Below are 15,698 nucleotides of genomic sequence, written 5' to 3' on the forward strand. Positions count from 1 at the left end.
ATTGGCGTTTAAATGTGCTTGTCCTGGAAATTCCATTTTGACTTGCTAAACTATAGTGTATGCATCCTGGCAGCAATGGCCTCTTTGGCGGCGTCAATCGGCCGGTCCATGAAAACAGAGTGTACGAAGGGCCCTGTTTAGAAGAGTAAAAAGGCGACATGTTTCGAAGGGATACGAAGACGATCCTGTGTCAGACACCACTGCCCAGTAGCTCGATATTTATTACAGGATGGCCGACTCGATACTAATAGTAGGAGTTGGAGATATCCTCCACTCCAGGATACAACAATAGGACCCGCAATTGCATCCAATCTGCATGGTGGCAAATCAAATCCAAGTTATATTGTTCAGTATTGGCAGAAATGGCAGAATCCTCGTAGCTGAATATCATCACGCCTTCCCGTCCAGGGATTTCGCGAGTGGAGAGCCAGTAGCCCTGGATATATAACATAACTGGACAAACTTCTGTTAAACCCGGATTCTTCAAGTAAATGTATAATGATGTGATAGCCTATGTACTACTCGGTTCTGCAGATGCAATTAACCGGTGGTTTCTCTGTCAAGTACACATCTAGTAGTTAGTATGGGCAAAAGCCCGCTCCAAGAAAGTACTCCAAATACTTCCAAGGCCTGGAGCATCCTAGCGCATGCTATAATGACGCGATATAAGCACGTTGATATGCTGCAGCTGATGCCATCTTCATGGCTTATCGCGGATATTAAACCTCCACATCCTAGATAGCTGACATTTCGCTCCTTTTGTCCTCCCAAGATTATTTGCATCTCTCAAACACAGTACTGGGGTATTAAGGGATCATAAAATGGCAGATACGGTCACGAATCATAAGAATGATCCTAGTGGCAAGACGCCTCATACCGCGGTCGACGCGGCATCGGTTGACCATGGAGTCGATGGTGCTTCAGAGGGTAAAGTCGATATCAAAGAGGAAAGAGAGTTTGTATGATACTATTCACACCCGTCTTTCTTAACAAAACTGACTGAACTCAGCTCTGGAGACTTGATTTAGGTCTCCTAACCATCGGGTTCCTGGGATATGTGTTCAAATACCTTGATCAAATCAATATTGTATGGCCCGGCAGGAATGAGGCTCTAAACTACAGCTAATGGTCTTCCAGAATAACGCATATGTCTCGGGGATGCAAGATGACCTGAAGCTTTACGGAAATGAGCTGAACTATTTCACGACATATTTTAAGTAAGCGTGAAAATCCAGTTCTATTTTAGGAGCTAACCTGGATTCATAGTATTGGATATATGATCATGCTCTTCCCTTCCTGTATCCTGGTCTCTTATATCGGCCCTTCTATTTGGCTGCCTGCCTGCGAGGTGAGTTCGCTTAACACTGTCCACCTCTCACCCATAACCTAACGGCGCGGCAGGTTCTCTGGGGCGTGTTTACATGTTGTTTGTCAGTCGTGACAAGTGCAGAGCAGGTAAAGACCCCCCCCCCCCCCAATGCAACCATGGTAACTCGTTACTCATATATTGCAGGTCTACGGTCTTCGCTTCCTCATCGGGTTCTTCGAGGGCGTTGCCTGGCCTGGTTACTATACTATCATTAGGTTTGTTACACCTAACTAAAAGAAAAAGTTTCGTCTAACTGGAATAGTCAGTGGTATCTCCCACATGAGCTGGCCCTCCGCATGAGTATCTACAACATTGCGCAACCGGTCGGTGCAATGCTGTCTGGCGCTATGCAGGGAGCCCTGTCTACTAACCTCAATGGCTCACTCGGTCGCGCTGGCTGGCGTTGGGCTTTTATCATTAATGTACGCTCAGAAATATTATTGAATCTATTTATGCTGACTGCTTTCTAGGGTATCTGTACAATATTTGTTGCTCTACTGGCATTTATCATTCTTCCTGGTTACGTATGTAGCGATCCTTCCGCACGGGGATCCTTTAGCCGCTAATATATCTACAGCCAGAACGTCCAAATCCGTTAACAAAGTTCTACCTCAAGCCTCGACACATAGGTATTTTGGTGTCCACTGGCTTTGGCGTAATTGCAGCTAATTATCTCTAGAAATTGCTCTGGCGCGCGGAAGACGCGTTGGACGAAAGCCCCAACGGGGAATCACGGTTAAGACCTTCTTACGAACCTTCAGGATATGGTTTTACTGGGCTATTGTCCGTATGTATTTGTCTTAACTATTCTTCATGGGAGTGGTTCCTTGTATACAGACTAACGCCGATATAGTGTCCTGGCCCATCGGAAGTAATACTGTGCCGACTCAGTACTTCAACCTGTGGTTAAAATCTCTAACGAATCCCGACGGGTCTGCTAAATAGTATGTTTCTTTTGCCAAGGACACGAATATATCACTGCTAACATACAGTCCAGTTCTGTGGCGATGCTGAACTATCTTCCTATTGCTGGCCAAGCCATCCAGCTCGTCGCAGAAGTTGTATTCAGTGGACTTAGCGATAAGTTTGGACGATTTCCATTCTTACTTGTTCATTCGGTACGTTACTCCTGCAGCAAATTCAAGATCTTAAACTGACCAACACCAACAAGACTATCAACATTACATCCCTTGCCATACTGATAGTCCGCCCCGAAAACGAACAAGCACATATGGCTGGATATTACCTGAACTATGTAGGAGCGTCAGTACCACCCACTCCCACCCTCCTCGCAGAGAGTCCTTAATTTCTAATTGAATTCACAGTGTCTCCCTAATGCTCCTCTGCTCATGGGCCTCAACACACCTAGAGCACGAGCCAGAAGCGCGCACAATCCTATTCGCAAGCGGCACGATCATCTCATACGCACTCAACGCATTCGTCCCCATTGCTGCGTTTCCGGCCTCCGAGGCGCCGCATTGGCGCATTGGCGCGAAACTGTATATGGGGTTTGCGGTTGTGGCGCTGTTCATGTTTGTTGGGACATATCTTGGGTTTAGACGGGATGAGAAGAGAAAAGGGACTCGGCAGGAACAGGCGGAATCCTGATAGGTTGTCATGTATTGGGGATATATCTCGTGGGTACTATAGACAATTGGAGTAGTTAGGGCTCGGTCCAGATACCGAACGGGGACAGTGCGCAGGAGAGGGGTTGAAGATACAATTCTTATCAGCCACCTATCATACCATTCTTAGACTATGATTCCACTGCCCCAGTCGCGGTACAAGATAAGATAGCGGAGGCTAATCTGGATTACGTTGGCAGATAAGGAAGCCTAGTCTGAAGTCAAGGTGAACTCCGCATCCAGCTTCATTTCTTGTTTAATCAATCTGTTGAATATGAGGATTTTCAGGAAGGTATGGATGGTCATATGGCTCTCATTTGCATCAACTGTACTGTCGGCCGTTGTAGAGCCCTCCGGCTTCTCAGCCAAGGTGGACAATGTGCACTATTTCGTCTCACCGTTCCCAGCAGGCCTGGCGTATAATGGCTCTCTGCAAGCAATGCGCCCTCGAGCGCATCTCGGATTTGTTCCTGTGACGGTCGTTTCTGAGCCAGAGAAAGACATGGAAGCGCTATTCAGGAACTGGACCATGAAGGACGATGTTTGGCAGCCAGGGTTCCTAGACACCGTGCTCCTGGATGGCGGCAACGGTACTAGGAAGGTGTCATATTATCCTGACCAGGACTCGACAGTGATAACTCTCCATGATGGTGACAATATACCTTCAGGACCTTATTTCCTCGACATATCCACTGGAGCTGCCCACCAAGTATACCGACTATATGATGATTTCTCTGGAGCCTTCACCCAGTCCCTGCTACAGAGACCAGATGGACACTTTGAAACCCTGTCAGCACAGGTACCCTCTGCAGCATCTTTAACGTTGGGCGTCCCCTCACGGCTTTACTTCCCACAGACAGAGGAGAAACCTCTAGCTGGCGTCCGCATCGGTGTGAAAGATATTTACGCCCTTGCTGGAGTAAAACGGTCCAACAGCAATCGCGCCTGGTACGGGCTATACCCGCCTGAGAACCAAACTGCTCCAGCAATCCAGAGCCTGATTGACGCTGGTGCTGTTGTCGTCGGACTTCAGAAGCTCTCGCAGTTTGCCAACGGGGCAAAAGCCACCGCGGACTGGGTCGACTACCACTCCCCCTTCAACCCTCGCGGGGACGGGTACCAGGACACCGCATCGTCCTCTGCCGGGGCTGGTTCCTCGATGGCATCATACCCCTGGCTTGATCTGGCCGTGGGAAGCGATACTGGAGGGTCTATCCGGGGCCCGGCAAGCAATCAGGGCGTGTTCGGCCATCGGCCATCACACGGCCTTGTAAGTCTGGATAATGTAATGCCTTTATCTCCGTCTATGGACACCGCTGGACTTTTGGCCCGCGATCCTGCTCTTCTGGATATTGCCAACGCGGCGATGTATCAGAGAAACTATACCCGATATACTGCCAGGCACCCTCCTGCATATCCCAAGACCCTATACACGCTGGACTTCCCAACAGACGACACGCCAACGTCACGGATCCTGGCCGACTTCGCACACAAGCTTGCTCGTTTTCTCAGGACAAATGTGACCGCTCTGGATATGAACGCCGAATGGCAGCGGTCCGGGCCCAGCAGTGTCAAGGGACAGACAATCTCGCAGCTCCTCAACCTAACCTATACAACCCTCATCACAAAGGACCAGGTCCGGCTTGTGCGCGACTCTTTCTATAAAGACTACGCCGGTATGTACTCCAAGCCCAATCTAACTACCCCACACTAACCGCTCAGCCGTCCACAATAACCGCCTCCCCTTCATCGATCCAACCTCCCTCTCCCGCTGGACCTGGGGAGCATCGCAACCAGACTCCCTCCTCGCAGAAGCCCACACCAACAAGACCCTTTTCGCGAACTGGTTCAACAGCCAAATCCTCCCCCCTGCCACAGAAACCTGCACTTCCGGCTTCCTCCTGCACACCGACTCGACAGGCTCCTTCAAAGCCCCCAGAAACCAATACCTCTCCCCGGCAGCGCTTCCCTTCGGCTTCTCGAATGGGGAGATTTCTGTCTTTGCCGGTGTCCCTGATACGGTCTTCCCGCTTGGTGAGATTCCGGGGTTTAGTAATATTACCAACCATGTGGAGTATTTGCCTGTTTCTGTTGATGTTGTGGCTGCGAGAGGGTGTGATGGCCTTGTTGCTAGTTTGGCGAGGGATTTGGTTAAGGACGGACTGCTTGTACAGCCGAAGACTGGGGCGAGGATTGGTGGCGGGGAGATATTGCTTTAGTATTTATATTTATTTATATGGAGTGGGAGAGTTGAAGTGTAGCCCTGTGTGTCAATTCGATTTCTGACTGAAGAGTAGCTTATGTAGTTAATGTGATTTTATATGCAAAGCAGATAGCCCAGGTAAGTGACCAGTTTATAGCCGCTGTAGATACGCTTGGAGCTGTACGGTTGAATGTTATGGCTGACATTGGTATAGCTTCACTAAACTAGATAATAAAAGTATTTTTCCACTGGAAGATCACTTTGAACAAATCCAACATTTCCGGAATATTCCTCATTCCACAACGCATCCTTCAGTTCCGAGGGCTACAATACTTAGTCTCGTATGACGAGTATTCCTTATCTAGATAGTGCCATCTTCCTTCGATACAATACTCTCGTCCCGCTTCAGGCCTGTCTGCTTGACCACTTTCAGCAACTTATCTACAACATCGCCCGACACTGGAAGCTGACGTTCCTGGAGGGTGGCGGCGTCCTGGACGAGCAAGCGTATCAGTATTACCATCCTAACGAAGCGAGAGGCGCTTGTTCCTTACCGTGGCCACTGCTGAGTCCAGGCTCTCCTCACGGCGGACCTTTGCACCGCCGCCTCCTAACCCCCCTGCTATCCCCGCTACTGCTGGTACTACGGCACCTAGAACCTCAGTGCCGAGGGGGGAAGCTTCACGTCGGTCAAGCTTGTTGTCCTAGCAGTGCAGTTCTATCAGCATATAGTCCAGGAGGAAAGGTTGTATCCCAAGGTCCGTGCCGTTGATTCAAGATCCTCCCCACGACGGGCTTTTCCACCGCCCCCTAGACCCAGTCCTTTGACTATCCCGCCTAAACCGCCTAAGCTGCCCTGGCGGGGCTGTAGGTTGTTGTTTCCAGTCTGGATAAATAATCGCTGTCAGTATGAGATTCAAGGGGTGAAATCATTCGATCTGATCTGTCTTACAGGCTCAATCGGAGCAGCAACCGCCGCAGCGGCGATGCCGAGCACGATGGTGGCGAGCTTCATGGTTGTGCAAGTATATGGCAGATGTAAGCGAATAACGACTGGCAGTATCGGGGGTCGAGTCGACAGGGACGAGCAATGAGTTGCGGATGAAGAATGTCAGGGTGGAGGATATTGTGGGTTTAAATCCTGCTGCGAGCTCCTTGCTACTGCTAGTTGCTCGCCACGGGGTTGAAGGGCTGATCGTTTCAACTCAAACGTTCTCCTTCTTTCACATAGTTTGGCTGAAGGTTCGTGAGTGACAGCCAATTACTCTTCTTGGTATCTCCTCACAGGGTTAGTACCAGAGCCAACCAGCATTGAGAATGAAGCCCCTTCGCTGTACAGCAAGGGGTCGAGATATGGAGATCATCATCTTGAATAGCAGGGGCATGCAAGGGGCATTGCCAGCTTCAGCACCATCCGTGCCATGTCCTTGGACCTGCAGAAAAAGTTGAAGCAGAGTAACAAGGGGAAATGGTAGCTCGTGGTGTTAAACCAATCTCCGCGATGTGATAGACCACCACCTATCATGTCAATCGTATGTTGATTTTAATACAGCATGGAACTGCTAATGCAGGGCCCACTGCCATTACTACCAAACCAATCACGATAAGACTTAGTGACGCGTCCCACATGTTTCCTTCCGTCACGTATGCAGATGGCAACCCCTGCTTCGTGCCCTGCATGCACGCTATTTCCACAAATGTAAGGGCAGCAATTAAGCAACACGCCGATAGATCACAACATGGGTCTGACCCTGCCTCTCTGCTAGTATCGCTTTGACATTTATTAGTCCTGACGTGACTTTCTGTGTCTCTGGAACTAGCTTCCTGATATGCATGCTACTTGCGCGCTGCACTTGTACTACGAGGTGGCTTGAAGGGCCATAATCCCGAGGCCAGGAACAGCTGCAGCTAACGAGGGCACGGTATCTTGTACGGGCACCTATTACAGCTATTGTATTGTTATACATATGGTCTTATTGGTGATAATAAATGGTGGTTGTTGATTCCACGCCCAAACTGATCCACGTAGCGATTGCCCTAGGTTTCCAGATTGCCCATGAACGAAGCCCAGCGATAAAATCAAATAGAGTTGAAGGCATGTAGGCAAAATGTCTCGCCTAGAAATTAACTTGTCGATTCCAAGCGTTGGTGTTTGGGGCTGCTTTTGGCAGCATATCTCCCATCGGCGCCTCTAAAATAACCCTAACAGACGTGATGTATCAAGACAGGTCCATTGAAGAGACTCCTCTCGGAATCGCCAGCTCCCCCGGTTAACTGAGGATTGTATTGATGGACTTAGTCTAAACTGCGTATTAGGAATATGGTACCTTGCCTATCCAGCCCTAGCGATGGTTCTGGGGCAGTAACCCCAGTATACAGATGATACATTGGACACAATCATTTCATATTTGATGACATTGTCTCATGATTTACCTCTATTGCCTCCATTTGGTTAAGTTCTCTAACCCCTGCCAATTTCACTAACGAATGGCACTTCTGGTGTCCAACTGATGGAGATCGCTGATTGCTAGTATACCTCAAACACCGGCGCACTTGGCACGAGGACCGAACATGACAGCTCGTCAACGACGAATGGGCTAGGAACGACTGGGAACATTTCTGGGAGATTTATCAAATCAGAACCCGTATCAATGCAGCGGACGTTCACAATCAGCGGCTCGCGGCATCCTGCTCAACCACCAGCCAGTCTCCACGTGGAGTACCGCCAGCGGGCACGAATAGAAACAGTTTCCGCTCCTGTCAAATAAGGAAGATCTCGGCGAAAGTGGATGGAAGGCCTAAACGGCGCACGGCGCACCGTTATACCTAGCCTGGACGATGGGCGTCTTAGCGCAGAGTCAAAGCGTTCGACGAGAGATTATAAAAGGCCACAAACCCTTAGACAGACCAAGACTAAACGACTGGAGTAAACGGAACTTCTAGAATCCCGGCGAGGTCAGCTTCATCCCATAGGGTTACCGCCATGGATCTTCTAGAAAGAACCATCTACCACGTCCCGGACCCCCCACGGCACCCGCGCCAGCGACCCATGAAAGTCCTCGCCCTGGGCTTCTCCCGCTCAGGCACAGAATCCCTCTCTCGCGCTCTCCAAACTCTAGGCCACGAACACGTCTTCCACGGCTGGCACGTGTGGCAATCCCGACCCATGCTCTGGCGCGCCTGGGCAAAGCTCATCCGGCGCAAGTACGGCGCTGACGGGACAGTCCCCGGAGACTCCGGGTTAACCCGGGACGACTTCGATGCGTATATTAGCCAGTTCGAGGCCGTGACGGATCTCCCCTGGCCGACGTTCGCGCGGGAGATGATCGCTGCGTATCCCGAGGCGCGCGTGATTCTGAATCGGCGGGGTGATGTTGACGCTTGGTATAGGAGCTACTGTACTGTGCTGAAACCGTTGACGTCGGGGTTGTTTTATCATGTTTTCCCGTGGTTCCAGGCGGATTTGTATTGGACGAGGCGGTTTGTGGATGAGTTGCTCAAGCCGTATTTCTACGGGTCGTGGGAGAGGCATGGGAAGTGGGTGTACGAGGAACATAGTGCTATGGTTCGTGGTCTGGTGCCTGGGGATAATCTGCTGGAGTGGAGTGTTGAAGAGGGCTGGGGGCCTTTGTGCGAGTACGTATTATATTGTTGGAAGTGTTCTGCTGTCTACTGATATCTTCAGATTCCTGGATAAGGACGAACCGGATGAGCAATTCCCGTCTGGGAATACGCCCGAGTATCTCAAGGCAGCGTATCAGTCGGACCTACAGCCTTTGCTTGTACGAGCACAACGCAATATTGCGATTTCGGTGGGCTGTCTATGCGTGATTGCTCTGCTTGTCAAGCGTCCTCAGATCAACTGGGACTTCATTAGGAAAGTGGATATCCAGGGGTATTTGAGAAAGTAAATTGCTAAGTACCTGGGATATGTAAAGGTCTATCACTGGTGTAATATATCAGTCAGATCCGACATCTTAGCATGAAGTACATACCACTATCCGCGGTTTGCATGGGTATAACATAGTCATTTCAATCTAGCGTTCATTAATACCTGGCCGTATGCTACTGGCCATTGATAACCGCATTCCAATCCGGCAAAAACGGAATCTCGGGCATCAATAGATCCAGAGATGAAAAGATGCTTTTGTCAGGATCAACAATAAAATCGCTAGCCCAGTCATGCGGGATAGGTGTCCCTTCATCTACTGCTGTCGTGTCCACCATCTCAGCATCTGGAAAATGCTGTGAACTAGGATCCCTCCCACTGCTGGATAACTTGCCATCCTGTCTCAACGACCAAGCTTCGTTTCGAAGCAGCCTGAGAACCCTCCAAATCCTGCCATGCCCATGCTCATCATGCACTTCCTCGGTAGGGAGGAGCTCTTCAACCAAAGTCCAGGCACGGTCTGCGTTGAATCCACGGGGGCTGCTACGGAGAGAACGCAGAACATAGGCCAGGGCGTACCATTGCGTATACATGTTGAAGAACCATTTGAACCTCCCAGCGAAACCTCCATTCAACAGCGCATGACTTGCTTCCAAGGCGTCACAGGCTAGTTTGAAAGAAAGCTTGAACACGTCGGGAGTTGTATCAGTATTCTCTGTCTCGTTCTGCTTCCGCATGTAAATCTCCTCTCGGAGTTGCAGCACGAACTCCATTTTCTGGCAGGCGGTTTTGACATGTTGGGTTGCAATGCGCGGTAGAGGGTCAGTCAACCCCGAAGAACTAGCTGAGATACCATAGCTATCTAACAGGTACTTGGTGGGGTCTTGGATCATCTTTCGCTTTTCTCTGATATCAAGAAGAGGATCTGCGGGATGTTGGTGTTGAGTGTCCAGGATCGGATGTATCACCCTACATGACTTGGTTTGGATCAGGAAGAAGGCCATTTCCGTCCAGCCGTTTGACTCTACCGGGAGGTTTGTCATATCTGGGTACAACCGATCGTCGTTCACATTCAATGGAAGCCGTAGTTCTTGGTTGGCGAGATCAACCGTGGGTTGAAACCCTTGGTCCTCTGGGGCACGAGAATCCAGCACGCAAAGATGCCACCACAGACGAAGACGCATCTCCGTCTCAAAGGGGCTCAGTTTGAGGGAAGCACCATCTCTGTGTAAGTCAATCGATTGAGCTAGTCGAATTGCTAGACCAGTGAGAACCCATACTCGGCGCCCAAGTTCATGAGCCCGTAAGCAGGTCTGGAAAATGTTATACGGATAGACCGACCAAACAGGAGATGGGACCGGTGTCGGTACTCACTACATAAATTGCAAGAGCCTGTAAACCCGTTATATCAGGTCCACTCATGAGATCGGGCGTCACGAGAAGTCGGTCCAGAACAGTTTGGTATCGTTTCAACAGTACAGGTTTCTCGCACCCCAAGTCAACATTCTTGTCATCACTGTAATAAATAGCCGTAACGGCGGCATAATAGATGGCGAAAGTCAACACCACCGTTGAGCGATGTGCTGATCTTGGGTCGAGAAGTGTTGCTAGAACAGTAGACTGTACCGTTGGTATATGCAAGATTTTAACCACTGGATCAACCGATTTGACGTATATATCCCATAGTCGGAGGGCGAGCTGTGTATCAGGATACAAGTCCAGTAGCTCGAAATCGCTTTCTAGAGCAGAAGCACCTGGCTGTGTAGGAATTGTCTGGTTCCCTGCTATATTCAGCCGAGGATGCGAAGGTGCTGTTTCCAAGCCAATAGATTCCTGTAAATATGCTATACATTAGCTTAGTAGTGTAGGTATAATTCTTCTATGCTTACGTCTTGGAGCAGTGGCTCGATATCAGAGTTGTTCAACAAAATCTCCCATGTCGACTTGTTCGGAGGCCTATCCGATGGTCCCTGCCTTGCAGTTTCAATCTCCTTGACATTTTGACTCGGTCGAGACTGGCCTTGGCCATCGGGATCATCACGGTCACCATCATTATCAGCGACTTCTATGCCCTCAGAAAGGCGAGACAGCAGAACTTCCAGTCGTTTCAAACGGTTGTTGATGTCTCGGAGGGTGGGACCTTTTTGTGCCCCGTCCAGTTCCCTGGTAGGATACACGCAGGTCATCCCATACCTTGAACAGTTGATGCAAGGCACTCCACGGTCACAGCGGACCTTTCGCTGGTGGCAACCTTCACAGGACCGGGCGCCTGGTTGGTAAGGCCGAGGGGCCGATGTCCGGGATGGGGGCGTATCATCGTCACCGTCGTCGACAGGGGCAGTTCTTTTGCGTTCTCTGGGCATGGTCTTGATATTCGGTGTTATTCGGTGCTCAAAATCCGATACAGGTTGAGGAAGAGAAAAGAAGGAGTTGGGTTGTAGCGCAATGGGAGATGATGTCGGCATTTCGGGGCCGAGAAACCCGAACTGATTACGAGTCTCCTGCCCTGACAGCAGTCCTGTACTTAGCCGAATATGGCAGGTTACCAGCTACTGGGCTGGCTTGAGTAATGGAGACTGGTCCGAAATGCCGAGTATACAAGGTGACTGCTGTAGGGCTGGCATTTATAAGTGTGGTGGCCGCTTAGCACAGGATACTGCTGCGAGTCCCTCGATATCGACCTTATTCGAAGCGTAAAGCCTTTGGTTTATACGCCATGGAGAAATCTCCTGGAGCTTCCCATCACCCTGAAACAGGCTCTCCAAAGCGTCCAAGTCATGGAGTGCAGTTCAAAGAGTCAACTGTTCCTGCAGTGCGGTTCTGGATCCTCAGCGTCGGGTACCTAAGTCTGCCCTGTATATTCAACACAGCACCGCTAATCTGGTCCAGGGTTTGCTTAGGTCTGTTCCTCTCCATCATCGACACCTCCATCGTCGCCACCAGCATCTACAGTATCGGTGTCGAATTTAAAGACGCCCGCCGCGTCAACTGGGTCGCCCTGGCCTACACCCTCGCCTATCTCGGTTGCGCTGTGACCTTTACTCGCATCTCCGATGTGGTGGGCAGGCGAAACGCCTTTGTCGCAGCTTATGTTATCTTCTTCGCTTTTTCATTAGGATGCGGGTTTGCGCAGAGTATGGACCAGCTCATCGCCTGCCGGACTCTGCAGGGGATAGGGGGCTCTGGTGCGATGGCTTACTCTTCAGGGTTGTAACTGTGCTCATTCTGAATAGGCCTTTACTCTCTTTCCATGGTCATCATGCCCGAGCTCTGCCCAGAGCATCTTCGACAGTATATTGGCAGCGTAATGGGCCTCGTAATTGCTGGGTCAGGCGCCCTTGGGCCTGTGTTGGGAGGCCTCTTGACACACTACACCACCTGGAGATGGGTCTTTTGGATAAAGTATACCTTCGATCAGGATTTCTGACATGCAGCATTGACTGACTTTGTTAGTGGACCAATTGGCCTCGTCTCCTTGATTATCTTCTTTCTCTCCTGGCCAAAAGCCGAACACCTGCCTTCAATGACAAGGCAATCCTGGAAACAATTCGACTATATCGGCTCCTTCCTGATCATTGCCGCCGCAGTCCTGCTAGTCTTCGCCTTCCAGAATGCCGGCGAGTCTCCAGGCACAACGTGGGGCACCGCCATCTTCATCGCCCCGTTGACCGTCGGCCTGGTCCTCTGGCTAGCCCTCGTAGGCTGGGGATACCTGGCCGGACGTCTCTATAATGGCCGCCTTTCTCTCACCTTTCCCATCAGCCTCTTCCGCAACAGGGCCTACGCCGCCGCTGCAATCTCGACGCTATTCATCGGCTATCCTTATTTCCTACTCAACTACGCATTCCCGCTCAGAGCCCAGGTCGTAGATGACAAGAGCCCCTTGTTAGCCGGTATCATGCTGCTCCCCATGTTAGGCGCCACAGCGGTAGGAAGCATTCTGACGGGGGTTTTGAGCAAGACTAAGAACTATCTCTTCGAGACGATGTTCGTCGGTGCGTGCCTGATGACCCTTGGGGTCGGACTACTTACGCTCGTCCATGATTCCAATGATGATGCAAAGGCACTCGGGTTCATTGTCTTTGCGGGTCTAGGGTTTGGATTGAATGTTGCCTCTGCGACTATGCTTACGTCGTTCGAAGTTCCCATTACAGACTATGGTATGGTACCTGCTCCCAAGTCTGACAAGTTACCGTACCTAAAGTAATGAATAAAAACAGCACCCGCACAAGGCATCATAGCACAACTTCGAATCCTGGGGGGGAGCCTGGGTATTTCGACCTCGACCGTCTTCCTGAACACAAAAGCCAATGAGCTGCTATCGGGGCTTCTAACTCCGCAAGAACAGGCTACGCTCGGGCACGGTGGAGCGCCACTTTCGCCGGAGAAGCGTAGTGTAGTACATCGAGCTTTCTCGGAGGCTTTCCATAATGATATGGTGGCTGGTGTGGCAGTTTCAGGGGCCGCTGTCTTGGTGGTTCTCGGTGCGTATCGTCGTGGTCGGATGGTTGTGGCGGATCAGAAGAAGGCGAGGGTCAATGAGGAGATAGCGCGTAGATCGGGGCAGTATGAAGTTTCTGGGAGTGGTTAAATGTTGAATTTGATACCAGAGTAAATCGGTCGATGATGTGGGATTTCTAGATATATCGCCATTCTGTGTCTACTCCACGGTCCTATCTAGACTGAATGTTATATAAATAGGAAGTTACCTCGTGGTATATAATAATTAATAGCATTCTCAGACTGTTCTCTTTTCTCGTATTAACTGAGGTGACAAGCAACGCTGCGTTGATTGATTGAACGGTGGCCAACTGGAAACTGGACGCTGCTTGGTTAGGACAGCCCTAAGACCCAGCTTAACAGTGAATGCATAAGTAGTTGTTAGGGCTTGGTGTGGACAATAATATTGTCTCTATATAATTACTCTGTCTATTAATCCAGCTCGTTCCCCTCGGACAATTCGCCGCTTCCAAACAAGCTAGCCCTAGTTCAACTTCTTGATAATGATTGATGGATCATGATCTAATATCCCCGCCAGATCTCAGTGGATAGTTTCAATATTTCCGAAGATTCCATATTGGATTAATATAGCTTTCTTGGCTGGACTGGATTTCGCAAAGCGAAAGAAACGGAATGTCTATTTAAATAGCGAGCAGGCGCAGCACTGGCCAGGCTCACAGCCCCAAGCTATTATCTATACATAATGAAGTTTCCTTGGACTATACTGCTGTCTCTAGCAGGGACACTTCCCAGGCTTCTCGCTGCAAGTCCTGCCTCCAACCCCCCGTATGAATTATCCACCCTTGGCCAAGAGCACATCCCCCGGCCAGTTAGCCGACACTTCGAAATCGACGGCAAAGTCCAGTACTTTGCAGGGACAAACTGCTGGTGGCTCGGGAACCTCCTCAACGATTCCGAGGTGGAACTAGCCATTTCCCAAATTGCAGATGTATACCGATTGGTGGCCCCCTTCACTAGGAAGACCCTCTACTTATACTCTATACTTAGACCGGCTACAAAGTCGTCCGAACATGGGGCTTCTTCGGCGTCAATGATCCCACGAACCCCGGTCAGCCGGTTTACTACCAGGTCCTGAATCAGTCGTTGTACGAGGGCGGGCTTGGTATTAACTACGGCTCGAATGGTAGACATAGACATACCTCCCAGACCTTACAACAGGACATAGTGTAGACTGACATGCATCCTCATAGGAATCCCCCGCCTCGACACCGTCGTCTCCCTCGCCGAGAAATACAACCTCAGGCTCGTCCTCGCCCTAATGAACAACTGGGACGATTTCGGCGGGATCAACATCTACAGCGCTGCATTCGGCAGTAACGCCACGAGCTGGTATACCGATCCGCTCAGCCAGAGCGCGTATCGGCGGTATATCCAGTTCATTGTGGACCGGTACAAGGACTCGCCGGCGATTTTTGCGTGGGAGCTCGGTAATGAGCCGCGCTGTAAGGGGTGTGATAGTGGGGTTATTTACGAGTGGGCGAGGGGGGTTAGTGGGTTTATTAAACGGTTGGATGGACGGCATATGGTTACGCTGGGGGATGAGGGCTGGTTGTGTCCGCCGGAAGGGGATGGGACGTATGCGTATGATTGTTCGGAGGGGGTGGATTTTGTGAGGAATTTGGAGATTGAGACGCTGGATTATGGGTATCCCTGCTTCTACTCTATTAGATGGTGATATTCTAACAGATACAGAACCTTCCATCTCTACCCTGAGTCCTGGGGGTATGAGTACGCCTGGGGCAGCGAGTGGGTGCGCCAGCATGATGCCGTCGGACGGAGATTCGGCAAGCCTGTGGTGTTTGAGGAATATGGGACGCCGATTAACCATACGCAGCTTGAACGGCCGTGGCAGTTGACGACGTTAGAGGAGACGCAGGTTGCAGCGGACTTTATCTGGCAGTTTGGGACTGTGCTTCCTATTGAGGGAACCAAATGGGGGGATGTCAATTCTATATACTACGGGACGGAGGAGTATGAGGTCCTTGGGTTCCAGCATGCAGAGGAAATGCTTGCAAAGCGTGTTAAACATCGTTAACACTGAGCTACAAAGGCTATTGCATCTGAGATATGGTATATAATAGTTAAAAAACA

The 15,698-nt window shown here is 50.4% G+C and overlaps 7 protein-coding genes across 7 annotated transcripts; 5 read left to right on the plus strand and 2 right to left on the minus strand.

The window, feature by feature from the left end:
- Positions 1-821: 821 nt before the first annotated feature.
- APUU_41324S (uncharacterized protein) lies at positions 822-2,977 on the plus strand (the record flags this gene model as incomplete). The annotated part of the gene is made up of 14 exons (XM_041704494.1): positions 822-959; positions 1,010-1,087; positions 1,138-1,217; positions 1,267-1,348; positions 1,402-1,455; positions 1,514-1,584; positions 1,632-1,791; positions 1,840-1,893; positions 1,947-1,998; positions 2,049-2,156; positions 2,223-2,313; positions 2,367-2,487; positions 2,541-2,632; positions 2,695-2,977. The coding sequence occupies 14 exons, from the start codon at positions 822-824 to the stop codon at positions 2,975-2,977; spliced, it is 1,464 nt and encodes a 487-aa protein (XP_041557074.1).
- Positions 2,978-3,268: 291 nt separating this feature from the next.
- ARP1_1 (actin-related protein centractin of the dynactin complex) lies at positions 3,269-5,213 on the plus strand (the record flags this gene model as incomplete). The annotated part of the gene is made up of 2 exons (XM_041704495.1): positions 3,269-4,670; positions 4,717-5,213. The coding sequence occupies 2 exons, from the start codon at positions 3,269-3,271 to the stop codon at positions 5,211-5,213; spliced, it is 1,899 nt and encodes a 632-aa protein (XP_041557075.1).
- Positions 5,214-5,558: 345 nt separating this feature from the next.
- Positions 5,559-6,212, minus strand: APUU_41326A (uncharacterized protein; the record flags this gene model as incomplete). The annotated part of the gene is made up of 3 exons (XM_041704497.1): positions 5,559-5,690; positions 5,752-5,901; positions 6,150-6,212. The coding sequence occupies 3 exons, from the start codon at positions 6,210-6,212 to the stop codon at positions 5,559-5,561; spliced, it is 345 nt and encodes a 114-aa protein (XP_041557076.1).
- A 1,968-nt stretch (positions 6,213-8,180) lies between these two features.
- APUU_41327S (sulfotransferase family protein) lies at positions 8,181-9,108 on the plus strand (the record flags this gene model as incomplete). The annotated part of the gene is made up of 2 exons (XM_041704498.1): positions 8,181-8,833; positions 8,883-9,108. The coding sequence occupies 2 exons, from the start codon at positions 8,181-8,183 to the stop codon at positions 9,106-9,108; spliced, it is 879 nt and encodes a 292-aa protein (XP_041557077.1).
- A 154-nt stretch (positions 9,109-9,262) lies between these two features.
- APUU_41328A (Zn(II)2Cys6 transcription factor) lies at positions 9,263-11,551 on the minus strand (the record flags this gene model as incomplete). Its single annotated transcript, XM_041704499.1, has 3 exons — positions 9,263-10,344; positions 10,457-10,919; positions 10,976-11,551. The coding sequence occupies 3 exons, from the start codon at positions 11,549-11,551 to the stop codon at positions 9,263-9,265; spliced, it is 2,121 nt and encodes a 706-aa protein (XP_041557078.1).
- Positions 11,552-11,802: 251 nt separating this feature from the next.
- Positions 11,803-13,677, plus strand: APUU_41329S (uncharacterized protein; the record flags this gene model as incomplete). The annotated part of the gene is made up of 5 exons (XM_041704500.1): positions 11,803-11,924; positions 11,976-12,271; positions 12,320-12,488; positions 12,540-13,246; positions 13,307-13,677. 5 exons carry the CDS (start codon positions 11,803-11,805, stop codon positions 13,675-13,677), a joined length of 1,665 nt encoding a protein of 554 aa, XP_041557079.1.
- Positions 13,678-14,289: 612 nt separating this feature from the next.
- On the plus strand, positions 14,290-15,642 carry APUU_41330S (glycoside hydrolase 5 family protein; the record flags this gene model as incomplete). The annotated part of the gene is made up of 4 exons (XM_041704501.1): positions 14,290-14,535; positions 14,595-14,730; positions 14,798-15,251; positions 15,300-15,642. 4 exons carry the CDS (start codon positions 14,290-14,292, stop codon positions 15,640-15,642), a joined length of 1,179 nt encoding a protein of 392 aa, XP_041557080.1.
- Between the last annotated feature and the right edge of the window lie 56 nt (positions 15,643-15,698).

The sequence above is a fragment of the Aspergillus puulaauensis genome, chromosome 4, assembly GCF_016861865.1.
Source record: "Aspergillus puulaauensis MK2 DNA, chromosome 4, nearly complete sequence".
Taxonomy (NCBI): Eukaryota; Fungi; Ascomycota; class Eurotiomycetes; order Eurotiales; family Aspergillaceae; genus Aspergillus; species Aspergillus puulaauensis.